The 24,149-nt window shown below is 39.1% G+C and overlaps 1 protein-coding gene across 1 annotated transcript; it reads right to left on the minus strand.

Annotated features, from left to right (window-relative positions):
• Positions 1-722: 722 nt before the first annotated feature.
• On the minus strand, positions 723-23,939 carry PIP4P2 (phosphatidylinositol-4,5-bisphosphate 4-phosphatase 2). The gene is made up of 7 exons (XM_032182032.1): positions 23,767-23,939; positions 17,993-18,141; positions 16,455-16,561; positions 14,833-14,956; positions 9,180-9,232; positions 3,416-3,506; positions 723-2,297 (listed from the first exon to the last, which is right to left on the minus strand). The coding sequence occupies exons 1-7, from the start codon at positions 23,870-23,872 to the stop codon at positions 2,154-2,156; spliced, it is 774 nt and encodes a 257-aa protein (XP_032037923.1). The 5' UTR covers positions 23,873-23,939; the 3' UTR covers positions 723-2,153.
• Between the last annotated feature and the right edge of the window lie 210 nt (positions 23,940-24,149).

Genomic DNA, 24,149 nt, shown 5'->3' on the forward strand with positions numbered 1-24,149 from the left:
TTGTGTTTTAAAATCATGACTTTTCTGTACCAGCAAGTGGTTGAAATGTAATGACAACATTTTATATTTTTATAGAAATAACTACAGCAGCTTATTCTGCAAAAGGAAACTGTAGTAGATACTTTGTCTGCATCAAGACAATAGCACAAATAAATTATGCTGTCCATATATATTCCCTTCCACTCAAGTGAATGAGAAGAAAAAGGAGAAGTATGAGCTAGGAAATAAAGCACAGGTTAACAGAGGGGAGAAAAAAGTATGATTCATTGATCTAACATTATAGCCAGCTCTTTTTTTTTTTTTATAACCTCTTAAGTTACAAGAACAGTGGATGATTTTCTGTATGTGATTTTCTGTACAACCCTGATCTACTTTTTTTCAGGACGTAGCGTACAGTATTTTGAAATACAACCAGAAAAAAAGTATTCAAAGGTTTAAGATGCAAGGGAGCACAGTAATCCACAGAGTACATTACCATATTCCCCTCAATAAGCCATTGACTAAGGAGAACCTTACTAACCTCAACAGTGGTCTCATCCCTTATTTATTTTCTCCAAATTCTACCAAAACCATGAGGAAAACAGCAGCTTGTTCACATTCCTGAAGCTGCCATTTGGAAAAAAGGCAAAGCTCACTCCTGTTGCACAATATCTATGTTGTTTCTACACATCATTAATGAATTCTTCCACTTCTGTATTTTTGTTTATAAATAACAAGATATATTAAGTTTGAATAATAATCTTTATTTCTTTATTAGTTTATTTGTAAAAGGTACAATGTAATCCTGAGCTACTGCTTTTATACATTTAGCATCATACAAAGACAGATCATTTACAGTTTGATCATTTACATTTATTGTGCTCCAAAATCCATATCTGAATAGCATTTTGTCCTTGGAGAAACACAGATAATTTAAATTACATGTATCCCTGAAACATCCACATTAATTTACTCATCCAACCCCATTATCTAAATTACTACAGTCTAAATTACTCAGGACATTCCTTCTGAATTTAGCAAAAACTTGTTTAAAACTGTAAAGATGAGCAGTGCAAGAACTGGTCCCTCAATCCTTTGTGAATACATCATTAGAAAAAGCTTTCTGTTTCCGTATTCTCTTATTAAGTCAGTGCTAAATTGACTAGATGTACTTTGAATTACTTTGGAATGATCCAAGTAATGCTCATTTTCTTACTACAGCAGTAGATGTGAATTTACAGTGTCTCCCTTTGCAGTGACCCGTGCATAACTCTCCCAAAGAGGGAAAATCTGACATGATCAAAGGAAAGTAAGAGGCAACCCATCACCGCCTTATAGTCACCTACATGACGCTGGAGTATTTCTAAACAAGTCATATGAAATGCTTCCCTTAGACCCTGTAAAGGAACTTGCACAAGTAACTGGAGTTCCATAATCCGAGCATGGCTTTTAGGATTTGCCAGTTAAAACATAAAAACAAAAACCCACCAAAGTCCCAGGATCCTTGAGAAGAAAGCTTTTATCCTAACTGAAATCCAATCCTGGATAAGTGGAAATTTAATTGGACTACCAAAAGAGCATCTCTTTACCTGAAAATCTCAAAGCATACAGTGTTTACAAATGTCACTCTAGCAACAGTGTCACAGTCTTTTGAAGTACACTCGTAACTTTCATTTCCTGAATAAGGTCACTATGATCTTAGGCAAAAGATACAGTAAGCAGTTCAAGCAAAATGCTTATTGCTTAGGTTTTAAAGCAAGCCACTTTAATGTAATTTTAGTTAAAACGTTAAGTACAAATGTGAAGCTACTGTAGAAACACTTATAAACACTCTCGCTTTTGAATTCTTACTGATCATCTAGAAAAATGGCAGACTGATTTTAACATAACAAAGGAAATGTAAAACTTAATACTGTCTGTTGAAATAAAATTCAACACCTATAAAGACAGAGTTATGAACATGTAAACACAGCTTTAGTATTCAGAGCTAGGGAATCTAGCAGCAAAACAAACTAGTTGCATATTATGTAGTGCAATGAACATTTGTTCTTAGAGACCCCCAGTCTTAGAACTACTTTGAACAGAATGGAATCCTTACAGGAAAGATTTAAAAGTGTCCAAGATGTAATATCCAGAATTACTAGATGCTCATCTGCTATAACCTAACAATTTCTCTATGCAAAACTGTGCTCTGGATAACTGACTTTTATGGCTCCCCAGTAGCAGGCTCGGATGAGGCAGATTAAACCTAAGAGATAAGCAATAGCCCAAGAAACATATGTTGCATGATATCTCCTGGCGAAATCTTGCGTACCAACCTGAAAAAAAAGAAAAATAAACAGTGTGAAACATAGCACTACCCGCTCTTCAGGGATGAAACAGTATTAAAAAGTATTTCAGCATCTTTTTCACTTTGTTAAGGATCAATCAAATATTTTATTAGCTCAATTTTATGGTCATAAAATTGGATTGTGATCATGAGCTTGGAAGGGACATCAAGAGGTCTCTAGTCCAACTTCTTGATCAAAGCAGGGTCAGCCAAATTGCTCAGGGTTCTAATTTGGTTGGGTCCCAAAAATTTCCAAGGATGGAGACTGCATAAGCCAAGCCTCTTGGGCATACCTCATGAGGAAACATTTTGACCAAATTCAGTAAGGTTGTCAAAAAAAAAAAAAAAATATTTATTTCTGGCTGTAACTGTTTTTAGTAGGAAAAAAAATGGAAAAATCCTTCAAAACTCATTTACGCTCACACACATAAGTTATCAGGTTGTAACACAAGTTAGAGGTATAGAGAGAATCACACATGAATCCAACTAATGGCATTTCCCAATATTTATTTTTGTGACTACGGGGTAAAAAGGTGGCTCTAATAATCACTACTAGATATTTCAGCATGAAGCAAGCCAGACAGTTTTCTAAATAATAGAATAATAGCAGCATGAGTCTTCTGTAAATATTTATATTGTAAATACAATTTGTTACTTTTATTTGTAAGTTACTTGTAAATAGCTTATTATCTGGTTTTACTCCTTAGAAACATGTATTTTCCTTTATAATTTGTACAAGTTCTAACTCTTTTGGAGGCTCACTCCCCTCCACTGCAGTGAGACTTATATTCCTGGCTATGCAACAATATGTATTTCTGGAAACCTAGAAGCTTTAAGAGCCCTAGCGAGATCAAGATGTTCTGGTATTTCTAAAAAGAAGTAAAATTATTTTTCATAGAAAGATGAAAAGTCCAATTTAACACCAGGAGGAAAATAATCTCAAAGTGAGTGAAGATCTTTTAGGAACATTTCATTTCTCTAGCTAACTCAGATGATTAAGTCCATGGTTTTAACAGAGATGACAAAAATACACAAATTTAAGAGGTCTTGCTCAAATCCAGGGAGCTCCTCTGCACCATTGCAAGCATAAAGCAGTACATCACTCACAGTTAATCCAACTCCAATGAAGATGCATATCATGCCAATTGTAATATATGCACAGCAACGTCTCCGAGGCAGCGCACTTCCAACAGAAGAACTGTTAGAAAATAAATGGCACATTAAATTCAAAGAGAACCACACAAAAGTATCTTCAGTCTAAAAGGAGGGGAGGAGGGGAGAGAATGGCAATACGTATACACCATTTTGAGTTTATGGAATTGAAGGGCAATTCTACAATTTTATCAAACAGTGAAGGACAGTCTACATTTGTTTAAAGAAGCACAATAAATGAAGATGCACAAAAGAAAAACATCTCAATATCTAGATACTTGCAACAAAGAGTAGTAACACACCTATGGTTTGTATGCATCCACATCCAGGATTCACAGTGCACCCAGGTAAGAATCTTGAGTAGTCTTTGGATTGCAAAACCCTTAAATTTGCTTTGAAGCTTCAGTGTAGGTTGTAAGACACTTTTTAGTCTTTTAATACATCAATACACATCTCTAATATCCACTGCATCTAAGCACCAGGAAATCAGTTCTGCTGCCCCTAAACGTCTGAACAATAACAACCTGCACAATTTATTTACTGGAATATTTCACTCAGTATTGTGAATTGGCTAAACACTACCCCATTTCTTGAAGAGCAAAAATGAACACACAGACAAAACAACCTCCCCCCCAACTGTTTTAGTCAGAAACATGACAAAAACTTTTCAGCACGAGGAATTCCTTAGACATTTAAGTCAGTTGTAGTAACTGTAAAAATCTGACAAGATATTTTTGCTTACCAATTTTCTTTTAGTTCTGCTGCAAGCTAAATTAGCTGTGCAAACCACTGCTGGCAACCAAGTTAAATAAATCCTTGGGAAGTTCTGTCACTCATCATCTAGGCTACAAACTCCAAGAGAGACAGCAGTCTCTGCCTACTGCATTAAACAAACTATTATAGTGCTTCAGCTAAATTGAATATAAAATGCTAATAAAATGTTAGATTCTTCACTACAGGTTAGAAAGTTTTGGCTAGAAGCTCAGCATTGGTTGACTTAAGGATTATTGGTCAAGCATTTCCAATCACATATAGCTACAGTAATGAGGAATATTACTTGATTCCCTTGAAATACAGAGAACTGAAGAAGCCAAACAGATTGAGATGCTTTCATGTAACATTTATGATCTGTCTTTGAGGTAGTTTCAAAGCAACCTGAAGTATATCATCATCATTAAAGTACTTGCTCCCACTCTGGGAGATTGGCATGCCTTTGGAAATACTGGGATTCTTGTACTGTGTTCAAAGATGCAAGAGAAAGTCATTTTCATCTCATGATGGTTCAACATATTTGAGATAAACATATAACAGAAGAAAGCCCTGCTGGACTAAAGTAGCGCATCCATCATATGACTGACCAAATTTCTGGCTCCAATTACTTAACCACATAGTAAGGCCTCATATGCTTTGCATGTGACTAGCATTTTTTAAAGCATTCACCTTAGAAAGCCTTCAAATAGAGTGACTTAAGCAGCTTTACTCCAATTTTATTCCTCTACAAGGAATTTCTAAAATGCCCCAGGGAAAAAAAAAAAATAGGGAAAAAACTCGAACTAGTGCACACAGGTTGAGCTTCATCTTGTAAGGCAAGGGTTGCACATAGGTATTGCTATTTCCCCAAGTGGAAATTCCCTCACCCTGATCACTGGTTAACGGTCACTATCAGCAAGAGACAAATCTTAACACAGACATACACACACAGTTCCCCCAAACCTCCTTAAATACTTCCACAGCCATTCTAGAGGAGGAATGTGTTGTCTGATTTCAAGCTGCTGAAGGAAAACAAAACCAACCAGAAGCTGTGTAAAAGGGAGTCAAGTGTCTAAAAATTGAGTTGATGAGCACTGAGCTTGCCAAATTGGTTGTAGGTTCCTTCCTCCTGCAGAACTTGCCAGCTCAATGCTCAAAGTGATTTCCATTATGGAGCTGGATAACTTAAAATCTGTAGTAACTAGCCAGCAAGCTGGTAGAAACATCATGGTTAACACACCTAAAACATGCATGATATTTACTGCACTCCATATTTCACAGGGAAAGTTCATTCTAGGAGAGAAACCTTCACTTTCAGAGCTGTCTGACTTATGATCCTGTTTTTGTAATCATAATAGTGAAGGTGCCATGTTTATTCTCCATCCATATTTCTCTCAAGCTTTGCCCCCTACTACCCATAAAAAAAAAGGTGAGGGAGAAATGTCCTCAAATGATGGAAGAAAAGTAAAAAGTCTTCATTTAATTTTAACTGCATTTTTTCCCTCCTACCGAAAGTTGAAGTACAAATATTACATTTCTAACATCACATAATAAACATGGGAATATTTAGCAATCCTGATAAATTAGGAATTTAGTTTTCAGTGATACTAGTCACTGGGCCACTCTAAGTATTAAAGTTTCATTCTACCTACCTCAAATTAGACACACAATCATACGATCTAATTTTAATACAGAAAGCTGAACCATATCCCAAAACCTACAAACTGCACTAGGTTTGACAGTCACCTTCAGAAATAACAAAACTAGGGTCAAAACAACATTTTTCAATAGCAGAAGCTGTTTTCATTGTGTGACTAAAGAGGGTGAAGACACCACAAAACCATCAAGAAGGCAGCAGTCCACCTGTCCAGAGAAGCTGTGGATGCCCCATCCCTGGAGGTGCTCAAGGCCAGGCTGGATGGGGCTTTGGGCAACCTGGGCTGGTGGGAGGTGTCCCTGTCCATGGCAGGGGGCTGGAACTGGGTGGGCTTTAAGGTCCCTTCCAACCCAAACCATTCTGTTAATCTAGAATCCTGTCTTACAAAAGCTACTGCTCAGGAAGCAGAGGCACCTGCAGATCTTCAGGCAGCAGTAGCAGGTACAGGAGACACCAAAGCCAATTAAGCACCAGGTGGTAACAAGCAGAAAACCACAAGGGACCGAGTCTATTAAAGAAGTGGCCCAGAAAAGAACAGAGGGCCTCTTTATGTTCCAAATAATAGGAGTTATTACCACGATTTCAGATGTGCCTTTAGGAGTGTTTTTAAGAGGCAAGATCAAAATGCCAGTATTTTGAAGGTGAAAAGCACTGCTGGAACTAGAGGCTGCAATAATGCCAGAATCCCAACCCCTCTCTTGCTTAAAGGTCCTGCAGGCTTTATGGAGGCAAAAAGATAGCAAAATCAACGTGGGTTCCTTTTCTGTGGGGAGGTGGGAGAACAGGCTGACAAAACAACGGGTATTTTGAAACACACAACACTACAACAGTGAAAGAAACACTTTAGCACCCTGCTCTCAGGTCATCGTCTATATGATAAAATAAAAACCTATGGCAACAACTTCCTCAGGAACTACCTTTGTTTGTCCTGATGCAGTAGGTAATGTGCATGTTGCCATGACTTCCACAAACAGCTCACCCACATTGGCATCAGCAGCTTTGTAATCCATCTCCAAAAAGATTTGGTCGGTTAACAAAAAAGTGATTATAACCTGCATCACAGCTCATTTCCTACATTTCCTAACAATTTTTTTTCTCTTTATTTTTTTTCCTTTTTCAAAAGCCATTTGCAGAGATTCACTGCAGTGTAAATTTGTGGAAGAAGTCACAAAGAGTATTTGAGAATTTCATTCTCAACAGATATCTTCTTGGAAGCCTTACTGTTGCAGTATTTGAGGTGCCTTTTGTTTCAATCTATACTATCCTTGCTTTAAGTGACAATCCACAACTGGTTCAACAGAAGAAACAAGCACTTTTGCACCTGACCCGTCAGCTACTAATGAAGAAAGTTTTGCACTAGTTGGCAACACCCCAGGTTCCCTTCTGTGTACCTGGCTACAGATACAGTGACCTTGGACAAAGGGCTGAGAGAAAGCAGCAGGTCACTGCGGTTGTTTATTCCATCACCATGGCTCAAAGTTCTGCCTCACCTATGCTGTGCCCTAAATCCATGCATTAGAAGTGTTTATGCTGCTGGAAGTGCAGAGCTCCTGGCCATCACATCGCAAAGGCGGGAAGAGACCAAGCAATCCATTCAAAGTTAAATTACAGTATTTAATGATTTGCATCCTCAGTTCATGGACAGATAAAGTGATTTGTTAAAATCTGTTTTGTATTCTGCAACTCAGCTGCTGCTTACGCTGTCACTTTCCCAGGCTGCACTGCAGAGATAGTCCAGTTTTATTACATACACACAACATGCTTTGCACTTTGAAGACAAAATGCTAAGGGATCTTTGACTCCAGCTATTTTTTAAAATCCAAGTAATATAAATCAACAGCAGGCAGGCCAAGAGATCACATGGTGTAACTTTTGGGAAGAGGAAAAAAAAAAACTTCCCAACAGCAACAGCCCCAAACGTTAAACAGCAGATTAATTATTCTGTACTTAAGGACAGTCTAGAAAGAAAGATGGCATGAGGTTAACTGTCAAGTGTTAAGTGATAAAAAAAATAAAACATTAACTGCAACTAGTTCAAAAACAAACAAACAAACCCTACAAAGTATCAGCCCTTCCCCCAGCCCTGAAAAGGAAAAAACTGAATGTGACTGCAGCCAGTAAAAACAAACAAAAAACCTGCAAAGTAATATCTCATCAAGAGCCTGAGTTTATTTGACCTCAGCAAACTCAAACACATGCACTGTTCCATACCCAATCACTTACACCCCTGAGGTCACACATACCACTACAAAGACTTCGCTATCAAATACTCTGCTAAAAGATTTTTATCACTTCTGAAGTCCGAGCTATGCCAACAGCTGAAGTACATTTATTCTAAGCCTCCTGTTTCCTAAGGGACCTGCTAGTTTCCCTTTAACACAACTGCAGTTCTCTGTTCCCAATATATTTGCTCCTTTAACTGGAACTTGGACTTCCCTATCAAAGGAAGGCAAGTTTGTAAATAAATCGGCAGGATAAGGAAGCCTCTGAAGTAAGATCTTCAAGTTGTATTCCACACACTATGGTTGACATTCCATACAAGTTTAATGTTGGTACTGTAACATTTAAGATCAACACTATTTCAACCTAATAATCCATATATACCAATCCAATGCCATCCTCTCCTAAAAATGGCAAAACAAATCTTCAGAAAAAAAAACAAAAAAAAACGAAGAAAACAAAAGCCAAATAAAACCAAGCCATTTTATAGCTCTCATCTTCTAATTTTTCACTCACAAGGAATACTTCCCTCTTACTGAAGTAATAGCAAAAAAAGTAGACTAGTTATTCCAGTTTATAAATATTAAACTCACAAACTTAATAAGATGCTTAACGTAAGGTAGTTGTTGAGTTTATGAAATCAGTAAAGCCTCTTTGAAATTAAGACAAGCTTATTTCCTTTCAGTCATTCACAATAAGACAATTCAAATTCTACTTTTAAACGCGTTACCTGATTAACTGCATGAAGCAGGAAAATTTCAAGGATGAAAGAAAAAAAGACAAGACGAAGAAATCCTAGCCTCCGTTAATTTTAGCAACCCATTTCTGTCTATTGTTAGCAGCTTATTTTTACCTCTGACAATTCAACCAGAGCACTTTAATAAACGCAGGTTGGATTTGTTAGAAGTTACCGACTCATACATACAGTGGAAAATTCATGTGAATGTAACATGCTGCTGAGCCTTGAAATTCGTATGAACATGGCAAAAATAATCAGCATGACAAACAGACTTTACTCCGACGACTTCTATGGAAGAAACTGGCAACTTATTTTAAAGATAGACTGTGCAACCTTGCTTTCAGAAAACTTACATTTTTTTGCAGTGCGGGCATTTTGCTAGCGTGTTAAACCTCAGTTCCATCCACTGTAAAAAGAAAAAATAAAAAGGTTGAAAAACTGGCCTGAGAAAATGTTTGTTTTACTTCATGCTAAACGTCACTGTGAAAACATTTTTGCTTCTCAGGCTTTCTTTGACTTGTTTCTTGCTTTCCTCCGTAAATGGGGTGCCCTTTTGTCAGTGGCAACATAGGATTACGATTTCCATGTGAAAATTTCCCATGACTCGTCTTAGCATTACAAGATTCACTTGACGTAATGTGGTTTCAACCACAGGCACAGTATGGGCAACAAAATATTAATACAGTTTTTTTTCTCTTCCAAGTCTACGAACATACCCTGAATCAAAATAAATGTGTTTTCTTTGGCATAATTACCGATAGATTCATTTTCCCATCTTTCCCCAACCATTGCATCACTTGGGAAGACTGAATTAAACATTGAAAGATTAAAGAACAAGGACACTTATTTTCTAAAATATAAGTTTTACACAAATGAAATTAAGAAGGCTATTGACTACTTAAGATAACATCTTTAAAAGGTGATACATAAATCCATGCATCGTACAGTCACAGCCTTCCATGCACAAACTAAAGTCTCCCTGGGAACAGCCTTAGCAGAAGTAACACCTAGCACTACGCCCACCAAAGGATGCAGTCATGTACCTGTTCAAAACCAGCAATATTTCTTACACTGTACTCTGTGGTAGTATGAGTATTAAGCAGCCATTTCAAAGATGTTTGCCTCGAACAAGAGGATACCATCCCTCTTCACTCTGTAAATATTTATAGTGTAATTACAGCTCTTCCCTGCTGCCTTTCCCAACTGGAGGTAGTTAGCACAGTTCCCTTGTTAAGCATAGTTCTCCCCTCCCCTCATAATTCATGCAAGAGTCACACTGCAAATTGCTAGCACCTAGAAGCTATTGCCCAGGATACTGAAGCCTCCATTCAGATCCTCCTTATCTCTGTGAGAAATCAGGAGTCAGTCCACTGAAGCAAATCGTATTATTTTAACTGCTACAAACACAAATCAAAATCAGAGCCCATACACACAGGCCCCAGAGAACATGGGACCTGGCTACAGCACAGCACCGAGAACAAATTTACAATCTTCTCTGCAAGCAAACAGAGGATGTAGCCCATAATGCCTAACTGGTACCAGTAGGTTTTTCTGTGAGCAAGGATCTGGTTCATAATGCTTACTGTACATTTTCCTGCCTCTATCCCTCAGTTTTAATTACTTCTAATGGGGAAAATTCTCCACTGATTTTCCCCCTGGTTCTGGACAAGGCAAGGACTCAGCCAAACTGATTTAACACAGTTCGGTTTGATCCCTTAAAAGGATAAAATGAAAGGTTCTGTAGTTCTGCTCCCACCTGAGCATCTCATCTTATGAGCATTAAAGCTAATTCCTCTGGCAGGAATGTGGGAGAAGTTGATTATTTACATGCATCCATGGCAAAAACTACTCTAATTTCCCTTAGGTGTCCTCAGTGACAGTGGGTAACGTGCAGTGGTCAGCACCAGAGATAGCACCAGGCCTCTTCAGCGATGGTTTTTCAGCTACTTAAACTGCAGTTCCAGAAATAGAAGCCAGTCTAAATCCAGGGCTTTCATTTTGCATACCTGTAATTCAACTTCACTTCTGTTTACTGTTTTATTCCAGAGTAGGCAACTGTATTTCCAAAGTTATTCATTAATGATCTTTCTATGGTTTTATTTAAGATTCCGTATTAATTATTAACCATAATCATTAATGGATATAAACTGAAATGCATTTGAGCTTCAAAAGCATTTATATTCTGTTTTCCTTTCAATTTACCTGGAAGTACCAGAAGCACTAACTTTTATGATGCTTTCTGCACACACAGGACATACTCATAGAAAGAACAAAAAACGTGTCAACATTCAAACTACAAGAATTCAGATCACATTATCAGAGTAGGAAAAGGTCATTTTAACGTGTCTTAATTCTTGGAGTTTTGGTGTGTTTACAAGTAGCTTAAGTTACACTTATAGCTGGTATTTTAATGGACATGTCCGAGTGCTTAGGAGTACCTAACACTGTTTCATGGTGTTAATAAAACTTGAGTTTAGATACATGAAAATTAGCAATATAAACTGCTCCCCCTCCAACTGAAACACAATAAATGATTACCCAAATTGCCAATTAGGAGACAATTATAGAGATCTCTTACACATTTCAACTGGGGATAAAAATGAGAGACATCAGGTGGAAGAATTACAAGAATATTAAAAAACTTTTTACCTTCTGAGCCTGGATTAGTTCTCAATGCATTCAGTACAAGACAAAGTGAGTGAGTGTGGCTTTTTAATTGACTTACACAGCTATATAAGCACATACAGGTGTTTCTGTCAAAAAAGCACCTCACTCAACTCCAGTGCCACCCCAAGATTCCCTTAGGAAAGCAAGATACTTATGCAAATTTAAATTCTTTAAAACATTAAAACATTTAATTTTTTTCTATTTTTTTTTTTTGGTAATTAAATTATTTCAGACTATTTTTGTATTTGATTAGTTTTACCAAACCAAATTGACAGAGCACAGTGCTTATCCCCCAGCCTGTGCCTTATGCAGCCTGCTCCGACCTTCAAGGGTCTCTGGAAGCAGAAAGGTCACAGGCGGATGGGGGGACAGGCCCCCCACTCCCACCTGCCACCATTTCCAAATGCAGCTCAGCCCCCTGATGGCTACAAATCAGCAGCAGATCCCCTGGCAGAGGGATGCAGGGAGTGACTTACTGCTGGCAGGAGCAATAACTCAGCCACAGAACAAGTCCACAAGCTCTCAGAAACGCCCAAACCAGATCAAACTGAGATTTAGCACAATGGTTAAACTCTTGTCTTGCCCTCCATTTCTATTCTACCACTTTATCTACACGTCCAACTTTGAAATCTGCCAGAAACAGTGGAAACTTTAACACAAATAAGGCTCCTATCAGGTTATCCAAGAAAAAAAAATCTGGTGAACAAAATGCAACTAACTATCATAGTTCAGCTACACCATCACTTCAGTGTTAATATATTTTCCCAGTTGAGAAACTGCATAGCGTGCTTTTAATAAGCTAAAATGAACAGTACGCACGTGGTATGAGGGAGCAGCCCATAATTATGCTTTTTTTTAATAACAAAAATAACCTCTTTGAAAGGTGGTAAGTTGATACTCTTACAAGACAACACAGAAAAAGCAACTGGCAATTTGCCTTTCTCATCCCAGGCATTCTAGCTTTGCCTGTCTACTACATTTATATATAAAGTTTATATACATAAAAAGTTTATATTAAAATTATATACATATATAACATTTCTCTCTTTATACAGAAAGTTTTTATAATATATATAAATACAATTTTAATGATCTTACTGCCAAGTGAATCAAAGGAGGTACCTTATGGAGTTGCTGAGAGGTGCATCTAGTGTTACGTATTTGCTTTACAGTGTAGAGATGCCAACGTACAGATATACCCTCACAAAACTCAAATTTCCAGGTTTCCTAAAGCACTGCTACTATGTTTTGCTTCCCTGCTCACTCCCAACCCCAACTAATTTGATTTTTCCTAATGAAAAATGTTCATTTGTAGAACCTTAAACTTAGTAACAGAAAAAGACTGAAGCAAAGAAAAGTGGGAAAGCCGTATAAAGTAAAAATGTTTATTTCATGCTTCTCGTAAGAGAACACAAGCCTCGTATTTTTAATGATTTTGAGGGCTTCTTTTTAAAACACTGTGTAAACCAGTCTTACTGGCAGGTAGGACTATGAATTTCAAAGTTATGCAGTTCATTAAAGCAACCATCAGATCTGAAGTCACATGCACAAATTCCCAATCAGAGACCTTAGCTTTTTAAGGCCTAATCTGGTAGTTATGCACAATACTAGCCTCTTGTTTTTTTTTTTTGTTTTTTTTTTCTTATGCTATCCTAACTGTTCACAGAAGAATTTCACCTAAAGTAGTTCAAGGTGTAAACTACCAAGTTTACTTGGTCTCTCTGCACAGAAAGAAAATGGGGCTAAAATAAAAACCCCATGCTTATGAGAGCATCCAAAGTTAGGCCAGCAACTTACTAATGAGATTTTTACTTCAGTGACTCTGACTAATTAAAAAAAAAAAACAACAAAAAAAACATGATTAAACCATGGAGATTTTTTTTTTCCTGTTAACAAAATAAAATTTAATACCATAACTCTTTTACAGCATTACTTTTGCCTATGCAGTTTTAAAACACTGCTAAACAATATAACTACATTACAAAATAAAATTATGACTTTGTATCAGACTACAGTGTTTATGCAAGTACGTAAGGTGGTAATAAAAAAAATACCTTCAAAAAAAAATACCTTAAAAAAAATACCTTCAAAAAAAAAAAAAAGCCTCTCTTCCACAGGTCCAGTAATTTTCTGTTAGTAACGTTAATTAGTAATAATATAATATTAAAAATAAGTTCACATGCAGACTTGCATTTAAAAGAAATAAAAGCAAACAGAAAACCCACTCCAGCTATCTCTAACTATAGACTTCTTCAGTAGGGCTTATAATAGGATTAAATATATATGTTTCTAGAAAGAATTTCTCAAGCATCTAATGGTTTCTCCCATACTACATTACTTGTAAATTCCCAACCAAATTCTTATTTCCCCTTTAAAAAAACACTAAGAGCCATCTCTTGCTCCTTGCATTCTTCACCTACCATAGTAATTAAGACGTTACTACACACCCCACTGAACCATAAGCCTGATGCAAGGATTTGAAGGAACACGGCTATTCCATTACAGAACCTATCACTTTCCCTCTCTGCTAATACAGTACAACATGCAGTGCCACCTTCTAAGCTTCCCTTTTCCTTTCATGAAACGCACTCGAGTATTCTCTGGCCCTTACATATCTTACAGTCCTTTGTTTCAGGAGCACAACACTCCAGTGATAAATACAGGTCATTCAGCTGTATCACTGATCTTAGCCATTTCCCATAACAAAGAAAACTGACACACATTTCAGCACTGCTAGGTAATAAAGCTAAACCTTACTTAATGCATCGCAGAGACTGTTCCCAACTCAAAATTCAAGTACAGCAGACCCTTATTCATATAAAAGAAAAAAATGCCTTTGCAACAAAAGAGTATTCTGCATCCTTCCACTACAAGAGCAGGAGAAACTTTCAGCCTTGGATATAAGCCATAATCTCCACATCATTAACAACTGACAGACAGATTAATGGTTTAGTACTATCTATAATCAACAGAGTTCAGGGTCCCATGCAGAAAAGGCAGAAACTATGCCATCTTAGCCACAGCAGAACATAGCCATCATTGAGAATCCAAACAGAACCCAGTAAGTGTAACTTCCTCTTCCAGCACTGTCAACTCTTGTACCACTGAGTGGAAACAGTGACTTTGGGCTTTACCCATGCATGCACAGGAAAACCAATACACATTTTCTTGAAATGCAAAGATTAACCAATACAGTCTAGATATCCACAGCAATATGAGCACAGAAGAAGCTTTAGTTCCTCAAAGATGCCACAGAGTGAGACAATACGTTCTTAGAAGTGCTTACAATAGCCTGAGCAATACCATGTTTTGGTGAGGAGAATCTGGTGCTTTACTTACAAGGAATGTATTTCCACAGTGCCCACACACCACTCTAGTTCCATCTGGTTGAACTGGCAAGGCAGGCTGAGCTGGCTGCTCTTCTGGGATCAGCATTACTGGACCAAGAGTAATGATGCGTCTACTGTGTTAAGAACATTAAATGTACACGTAATTAAGCAGGCAAAAGGATGATGCACTGAAGCAATTAGTTCAGTCAGTCACTACCAAATATGTTATACTTTTAAGCTACAATAGTGTTTTGTTTTTTTAAAGAGATTATGGACCACATTTTGTTTTTTCTCTAAGGTGTCTTCATTCAATTTCAAAAACATTCTTTCACTATCAGCTACACAAGCCAGAACCCTGTACAGATCAAAGACTTGTCATATGATGGTAGAAACACTCCTCAGGAAAAAGAAGTCTTAATAACTAGGCTGAGCAAGCCTGTGAAATGGAAGGTACATGCCTATGTGAAACATGTTGAAAGAGTCCCTGCTCTTTCATAATCTAACTCTTCTTCCCAAGTCAGATTCTGCTTCTACCCACACTACTGATAAACAAGTCAACATCAGCAGGTAAAAACACTGTTCAAATTGAGTGAATTAGAGGAAAAACACCCTATTTTGACTATACACAATTATTTCACCTGAAGGAAAAAATTAGTTCGTAAGCATTTGCTTTTATGTTCAGCGCATTTCCAACTTAATTACACAATTTGTCATCCAAAATGACAGTACCCACATTAAGAAACAAAAAGCAAAACAAGGATCAGACTTCATACCGTGAAAAAAAAAAAAAAACAAAAAACAAAAAGGGAAAAATGAAAATATTATTTAATTTGTACTACATCTTATCTACACTTATGCAACCAACATCATCGGCTGGATGGCCTCCCTTCAGACTAGAGCCTTCCATTTACAGCATACTCCCCAACTCTTTGCTTCAAACTACTCCAATTTTACTCGTCTTTTAATAAGACAAATACATAGGCTATCTTAGGAAAACTGCTGAGATGCAGTCTTTCAAGAAGTATTTTAATAAAATTGGAGACCTTCTGCTTCAACCTGTTTACCACATGTATGATGTATTATGACCGAAGTTTCCCATGAACACTTCTCCCCCTACAAAAAGATTCCCAATGTTATTGGTTTTCCCTAATACCATAGTAATCAAAAAAAAAAAAAAATAAAAAATAAAAATCCTCCCCCTCATCCCCCAGGTTTCAAACTATGATTCAAAACCAGAAGAGACAACAGACTGGTAACTAGGGCACTCAGTGTGGTAGTCTCTATTCAAGTATCTGCAGACCCAGCTTTCATTTCAGTTTCTCCTATTTGGGCTGCAACATTTGAAAAAGAAACACTCCTACCTCAGTGGGATCTTTAACACTGTAAGCTCAACAGTAAGAATGCCCACTATGGAAATCACACTCGTTTCTGTTCTAAAAAATATGTAAATTAAAGTTGAGGGCTAAGAAGAGATTGAAAGCTCAGTGTAACAGAAAAGAGGGCAGGACTGAAGCCAACCTACTACTTCCTTTCCTGTTTCATTCTGAAATCCCCACTCTGAATTAGACAAAGCAAGCAACCTGTGCATTTGCAATAATTAATTTTTCAGGAAATTATGGATGTTACTCTTACCAGTTTGGTCTTGGACAGCCTATCTTCCGAGAGGTATCCTTACAGATAAGAAGACAATTACACTGACATCTAACATACTTCTTCCCTGAAGGAGGGTTTTTGATTGGCTAAACAAAAAAAAAGCACAGAACACACATGAGAAGTCACAGCAATTCACTTTCTTCATCTCAAAAGTACGAGAAAACAGAACAACTTAAGACTGACAAGATCTTCTTAGCAGTTTATTCTTAACAGAATACAGTTCCTCTTATAGATGGAAACTTGTGAGTCAAGAAAAAAAAATCAAAAGTTTCCTCTACCTCCCTCCCCCCCAAAAGAGGAAGAAGTGAAAATTCCACACAAGGACATTTCCAGTAAAAAGAAATTCCGCAAACTAATGGAAAAAAGCATTCGTATTTTAGCAATAAAGAACACAAGTCTTAAGCTCATATTTAAAAAAGAGAAATGAACTGAAGTAGTGGTATGTTGTTGTGTTTTTTTTTTTTAAAAGTAACATCAACATATCCAGAAATCCTCTTTGCCTGGTTTAATGGCTTTATTTAAAAGTGAAAGGATCAAAAGTCTGGCTCTCAGTTGCTAACAGAATATGCAGACTTAGCTGAACTGTCATATTATTTTGAAGTGTATTGAACTCATCTTCTTCAAACCTGGCAGTCGAGTTTCTGGATCTCTTTCATACTGAAAATCACAAGTCTCAAAACCTGGACAATACTGTGGCCTGCAACATTATATATTGGCAGGGAGAGTGAGTATTACTGGCAGGTTCTCTACTCTTGCTTTTAAAAGTGGAAAAAAAAAGTTTTCCTACAGATTTAAGGCGTCTTTTTTTTTTTTTTCTGGGTATAATTTAAAGTGCTTTTTCTAAAATAAATATAATCCAGCATTTTGCAAGCAAATGCCCCCAGTAGCTCCGGAGTGCCTCAGTATCAGATCCCCAAACTAAAACCAGATGGGAAAAAAAAAAATAGAAGCAGAAGCTCAAAAGCATTAAGAAAAGAGAAGGAGGAGCAAAAAGGCCTGTGATCACTACAGTAAGTGGAGCAGAACCTCTAATTTCTATGTTTCAAAATTGTTGTATAGTGGTTTGTTAGCATGCTAACAAATTGACCGAGTAGAACTTCAGGAAGAAAACACAAATCCAGGGAAAAGTGTGGGTTAGTTACTTTGTTTCTTCCAGTCTAAAAATAATTGAAGTCTTCATCCCACTAAAAACCATTTCAGAAAACATTTTACCCTTCCTTATGGAGGAGTAATTACTTAAACAAAACCTTTGCTTTTTGTCCCCTGCCTCTGAATGACACCCTGCTGAGGTGGTCAGACAGCATGTGAAGGTTTGTTCTAGCTGCTAGTTATACCAGCAACCCTTGAACTTGCACCCTAGTTACACTAGCAGTGGGTTGCACTGACAGGGCATCAGCAGGGATGTCAGCCTGAGGCTCACCCTTTGTAGGTGAGGATGTGAATTCTACGAGTGACACTGTTCAGCTTCCCACCGCTTCCCTCCACAGAAAGAAAATGCTCAAAATCATTTTTTTTACCGTAGCTTCATTGCACACTGTGCACTTAACCACATGTTGGTGTAGCTTGCCATCCAAATTGATTAGCGACTGGCACACGCGGCAGTTAATTACAGGAACACCACTGGCGTCTGGACTTGCAATGGCAGTATATGGAGGTGGAAGCTCTGCTGCAAGAGATCACGAAATCTCAGGTGAAAAATCAAACGGGATCCTAAAACAGATGGCAAATACGGTCTCTAACAGCCACAGCCTCAAGGAAAAAATGAATTAAAGGGAAAAAAAAACATGGAAGTCAACGATTAGTATAAACATCAGACAAATATGTTTACTTTCCCCAAATTCTGTGTAACAGTACATCACTCACAGCTCTACATAAAGCATATCAGTAACACAAAACCACCATAAATCATCACAGATGGGTAAAAATAAGAGTCCTGTTAAAGAGGAAAAAATATGGAAACGAAAAGATCAAGGTATTTAGCCCCAACTAGCTTAACACTCGGTGTATACTTGGCATAATTAACAGTGGACTCCCAGCATTTAAAAAAGAAAAGGTGAGGGCATACATAGCATATCCTACAAGAGACCAGGCCATCTCCTGGATGGAAAATGCTCCTTTTTTGAGGTCCAACAAAAGAACACCTTGAAAATAGATGAACTGAACCTTAAGAGCTTCTGCTTTCAAGGGCTCCAGATAGTTTTGTTGACCAAAAGCCAAAGTATGAATGTACAAGGGGGTTTTTAGTCACTTAAAACAGAGTAACACAACAGAGAACACAGAAGCCTTGTGTTTCTGTGGAAGAGCCAATTTCAGCTCCCGAGCCCACAACAAACCAGGGAGAAAAAGCTCAGGATCCTTCTCGGTTTAAGAATCCTTGGAATGAAAACAATTCCACATAACAAACTCTCACAAGCCTACTACCACGGTTATTTGGCATGTAACAGGTTTTATTTCATCAAGTTCAGGGTTCTTCAGGTAAACAAATACGGAACACGCATATTTAGTAGTTCATAGTTAACTTTTTTTGAATATTAATTTGTAATTCCCTGTAGCCTTGGACATCAATAAATTATTTCAGGATTACATCCAACCAGCCATTGAAGTCTTCACAGAAGTAATGAGAGATTAGCTGTCTTTCAGCTTATAAACAAAGCAGTATCTGCTGAAGTGGAGGTAAATCACAGGCTACTATCACAACTGACAAGCCCAAGCATTAAATTTAAGCCTGTAAGGAGGCACACATCCCTCCTGGACTCTAATTTAACATCATTGTTGCAAACTGGGTGGATTTAAGAGATTCCATCTGTCCTTAAGATCCAAAACACCATCACAAAGCTTTACAGCATCTTCATTGTTCCATGCTCTCTTTGCTACCTGGTCCACAAACAATCCAGCCCAGCACTTCATTTTAACTCTTGCCAGAGACAGGTGGACATCTCAAGGATCTCAGAATAGCATCCAGCATGCTTGAATTACTTCAGATGAGACACAAAATTCACTTATATGCAGCAATGCAATCCTGCTGTAATCGCACAGACTGATGCTCCACGACTTGAGATAGGGAACTTCACACCTTCAGCTTTGATATCGTGGCTGCAGAACCCAGCATCCTTAAAGAAATATCAGGTAACAGAATGTTCTTCTGATTTCTTTTCTGTTTCTGGGAAATTACAGCACACAGTTGAAAAATTTTAAGAGCAGCTTTATTTTGCAATACCGTGATAGTGGATTTTCAGTACGAGACTGCCACATACAGGGAAAAAGATATAGCAAGGTACAAAACACAAAAACAGGAAAACAAAACACAAAAGCGAAATAACAACAACAAAAAATATCAACCTATAAAATAAAGCAAACATACTTTGCCAACCAGAAACAATCTCAAGCCCCCTAGATTATAAGAAATGCAGAAAACAGTTCTGAAATTTAGACAACTGGAAGAGCAGCATCTTAGCTGTGAGTCTTCAAGTTAAGGTTGCTGCAAGGGGCTTGTTAGCCATAAGCAGGCTCCCTGACTGCTTCTGCAGCCAGCAACTGGTATGCTCCCTGGCTACAATAAAAAAGGAGACAAAACAAGGAAAAGGCACCTTCTCCAAACTCTGTCAAGAAATTACAGTTCAGTCCCAGCTGCCAGGTCACTCCTGTAAAGCAACAAACAGGTTGCAGGCCTTCTTTGCTTGGCTCTCTCCATTTACAGTGAGGTAGTTTTCAACTCCTGGCAGTGGGGCAGAGGTAAGAGGCAAACAAGTGTACTAGAAAGTGGAGGAAAAAAAAAGGAATATCCCCAAGCCTTCCAGCTTTCTGTGATCCTGGAATACTTTAAGAATCTGCAACTATACTCTTCCAGGTATTTGCAAGATTCTATACCCTCTTTGTAAGCAACAACTCTTTGGATTTTGGAAGTTGGTCAGATAACGCATGCAAGCACCGAGACAACTTTTCCAGCCTCATACTGGAGCTGCTTGGCTTCCAGGTAAGCAGCCTCTTCACTCCTGTCCTGCTGTCTCAGCAGATTTACAATAGCAAGCAAATAATGGCTGCTTTTCAGGGTGGTGCTGCAGCAAGTAACATTTGCTACAGAGCAGAAAGCTGGAGGTATCTTGGCACTGCAACCTTCGTGTTTAAAGAATTGCACTTGGAAAAGCTCATAAAAGAAAAATAGCAAAGTGCTAGTGTAAAGAGAAATACAGTGTGTGTGTGGGGGGGAGGAAGCTAAAAAGGAAAACAAAGGAACTGTCTTGTCTCAGCTTTCTGCTCATTATCCCTTAATAAAAATGCTAGCCACTTTCAAATCATATTAACATATGTACTTGGTATGACTTTTGTCTCTGTTTTTTCTCCTCTTTGGCAGCTTAAATTACAGGCTAACATCTAAAGGAACAGTTCATGAAGGTCCGCTATGCTGGATGTGAATGGTTGGTAGACAAATTTCACATACTTGCTGATATTTCAGAATGCATCTAATGAGATACTGAATGTCAGTATTCTGCTACTGACATTCTAGTTTATTGCTATGTTACCATTTTTTTCTTCTAAAAAAATAATAAACCAACAGCAATTAGATCAGCACAAGTAGCAGAGCACCCTGCCATGCAGTACAGCCTACTCTAACTTACAATTCTCCCATCACCCTCACAGGACAGAGAGATGCAATGGAAGAAAACGCATATTCATCCTTAGAAGATTCCTGTACTTGGGCACTTTCCTCTTTTGATATTCCAAAAGGCAGAAGCCACTAGGAACTGCTTGCAGCTTACCTTGGTCAAATAGAAGTGAGTTTGTTGTTTTTGGAGGGGTTGTTTTTTAAATACAGATGCTTTATGCTGACTTGGGAGGGGGTGGAGGTAAAAAGTTAGTGACCTATGTCAGGGACTGGTAGTTAAGGACTGAAAAAGCCTGAAAAAATCAAGACAACTGGGGAAAAAAAAAAAAAAAAAAGCTGAGTAACATAATAATTACTCTACTACAGGATGCAGAGCTGATGGTCCCTGCCTTTGTCCACGTGAAAAGTTTCTTAAACCCTGTTCCCACATCTAAAAGATTTTTTCTTTCTTGCTGCCATGGGCAGGAACAGGCCATGTCCAGGACTCAAGCGCCCAACCACCCACCAGCTTACGCTGAAAAGGGTCAGCTGGGTCTCAGCTCAGCCCTACGAGGGAAGAGGAGACTACTATGAAACCACAGGCTCTCTAATTTAAAGCTCGGGATTACATATTGGGCACAGCAGATTAATTACAAGTATGGGGATAAATCTATTAGCGTACATTCAGGTGGTGGTTTTGGGCACTGAGGGCTTCTTCCTCCTTCCTCTACCTCTCAAGCTCCATGATGTTCTGGTAGTGTCAAGAAAGGAAGCACTGCAGACAGGCTTTAAAAACAAACTATTTCCCCATGAGGATGCTTCTTCACCCTGCTTGTGCTAGAAAAAGAGATAAAGACTGCCTGTTAGCTAAGAAGGCTCTTTAGCTGGCTCACCTATGGAGCTTCTTTCTCTAAGGGTAACTGGTGCACGCAAGTATAAAGCAAGGGAACTAGGGCTACTTGGTCCAAGTGACCCCTTTGCAAAATTTTGCTTTGCAGATGTTTTTCTTCAAGTTTTATAAAATGGAATGTGTGTACGTATTTGTGTACATACATATATCAAGTGGTACTAGGTCCAGTTGCTTGTGAACTGATTAAACCAGAGATTCTAAACTTACTCCAAGTTTGGTATTTAAAGAAAGCTTTACAGGCCCTCCTCGCTGAGAACAAGCCGCTTATCTCAAGTACCACACCCAGCCACTGCTGCCAAATTAGTTAACAGCAGTTACAGACACAGCAGGGCAGGGGTACTAACCAAAATGTGCACGTGGGGTCCAGTTTATTCCTAGGTCACACATTTTAACCCAAGTTTAAACATGAGTCACTGATCTGATACGTTTTCAGCACTTTTCAAGTATATAAAAGCTTTTTTTTATTTTTTAATAGATTGAAACGTATACAAAAGTAACAAGGATTCCTAAGAACAAAAACATTGAGTAAGGAGACTTCAAACTACAGTGGATGTCTAGAATTTTTAAACTACAAAACTTCAGGGATGATGGCAATCCTACACAACTTCATTGCAAAAATAATAAATAAATTAAAAAAAATCTCTCTTGTTTTTCAGTTTGGTACTTCTTTGTGCAAATGGAAGTTAACCAGTCACAGCACTAACTGAAGTACACGTTCATATCAAGCCAAAGAGGCCTAGCTGGCCACTTGTTTAAATATTATTCAAAAAAGCATACGTGCTCACTTGTAGCATTCTAGTTACATACATATGCAATAGATCTATACAATTATATAAAAACCCTTGAGAAATAGCCAACACACTGGAGCCAGTGACAGCAGGACTGTAATCTTACATTTCAAAGGCCAGTAAAGCTACACTAATCTTATTCAGTCTTCAGTGTCAGCTTTGTTTTCCTTGATTTCTGCTGTGAAACGTTTAAGTGGACAAAAACATATATTAAAACTGAAGGCTTACAAGTCACATTAAGCTTCATAGGTAAGACTTTTCACCTGGTTGCTAAACATTCAACATCGATCAACAAGATGATTTCTGTAAGTCTGCAGAAGAAAGTTAATACCACATCATTTTAAGTCCAGGTTGCAGATTCGTAGCTATGATAGCCGGATCTGTTTAAGAATAAAGCCCCAACCAACTATGGCCTTGAAACGAGTTTGCAAGGACATCCCAGTGATCGTGGGCATGGACCACCACGCTGCAGTGGGCTACCTTCCCACCGTACCCGGCTGCCAGGGCACAAACCCATCTGCTGAAGCACTCAGACGATGGCCAGGGATGAAACAGCGATTTGGGTGCTGTATTTGCCCTGCCTGGACGCCTTAATGCCGTGCCTCCCCCAGTCAGCGCCCTGCAGCTCGCCCTGCTGAATCCAGGCACTCCGCGCTAAGCATCTTTGACTTAATCCAGCTCCTAATTAATGGGAAAACCAAAGTCCCACAATTACCTCGCAAGCTCCGACCTGCGAGGTGGTTATGAGGCAGACTGGTCCGGACCTGCTCTGCGACTGTAAGCGTTTATTATTGCCTTTTTTTTTTTTTAATTATTTTTTTTAGGGAACCCAATCCGGCTCAGCCCACGGCCTACCCGGCCCACACGGCGTTACTGAGCGGGGGTCCCCCCACCTCCCCCGGGGCACTGCGGGGGGCTCGGGGCCAAAATGGGGGGGACCCGACCCCGGTCCCCCTCCACCCCTGCCACCAACCCACCCAGGCCGTGTCCCCGGGGCCGTCCCCGCCTTACCTCGGGGGCTGGTGTCCGGCAGGTAGGGCGGCGCGGTGGGGGTGACATTGCCGGAGCTGGGCGCCGAGAGCAGCGGGGAGCGCTCGTCCACCCCCTCGGCAGCCATGGCTGCGGCGGGCACGGCCCTCCCCGCTGCCGGCGTGCGGGCGGCCGGGCCGGGGAAGAAGAAGGAGAAGGAGGAGGAGGAGGAGGAGGAGGAGGAGGAGGAGGAGGAGGAGGAGGAGGAGAAGCAGCGCAGAGGAAGGGGCTGGGATGAACGGGCCGCGGGGAGGAGAGAGGCGGGGGCTGGGGCAGGCGGCCCTGCCTCCGCCCGGCCCCCTCGCTGCCGGCCGGGCTGGGCCGCTCGGCTCCTCTCAGCACCGGCAGGGTCCCAGGAGGGTCCC

This window comes from Aythya fuligula, chromosome 2, assembly GCF_009819795.1.
Source record: "Aythya fuligula isolate bAytFul2 chromosome 2, bAytFul2.pri, whole genome shotgun sequence".
Lineage (NCBI taxonomy): Eukaryota > Metazoa > Chordata > Aves > Anseriformes > Anatidae > Aythya > Aythya fuligula.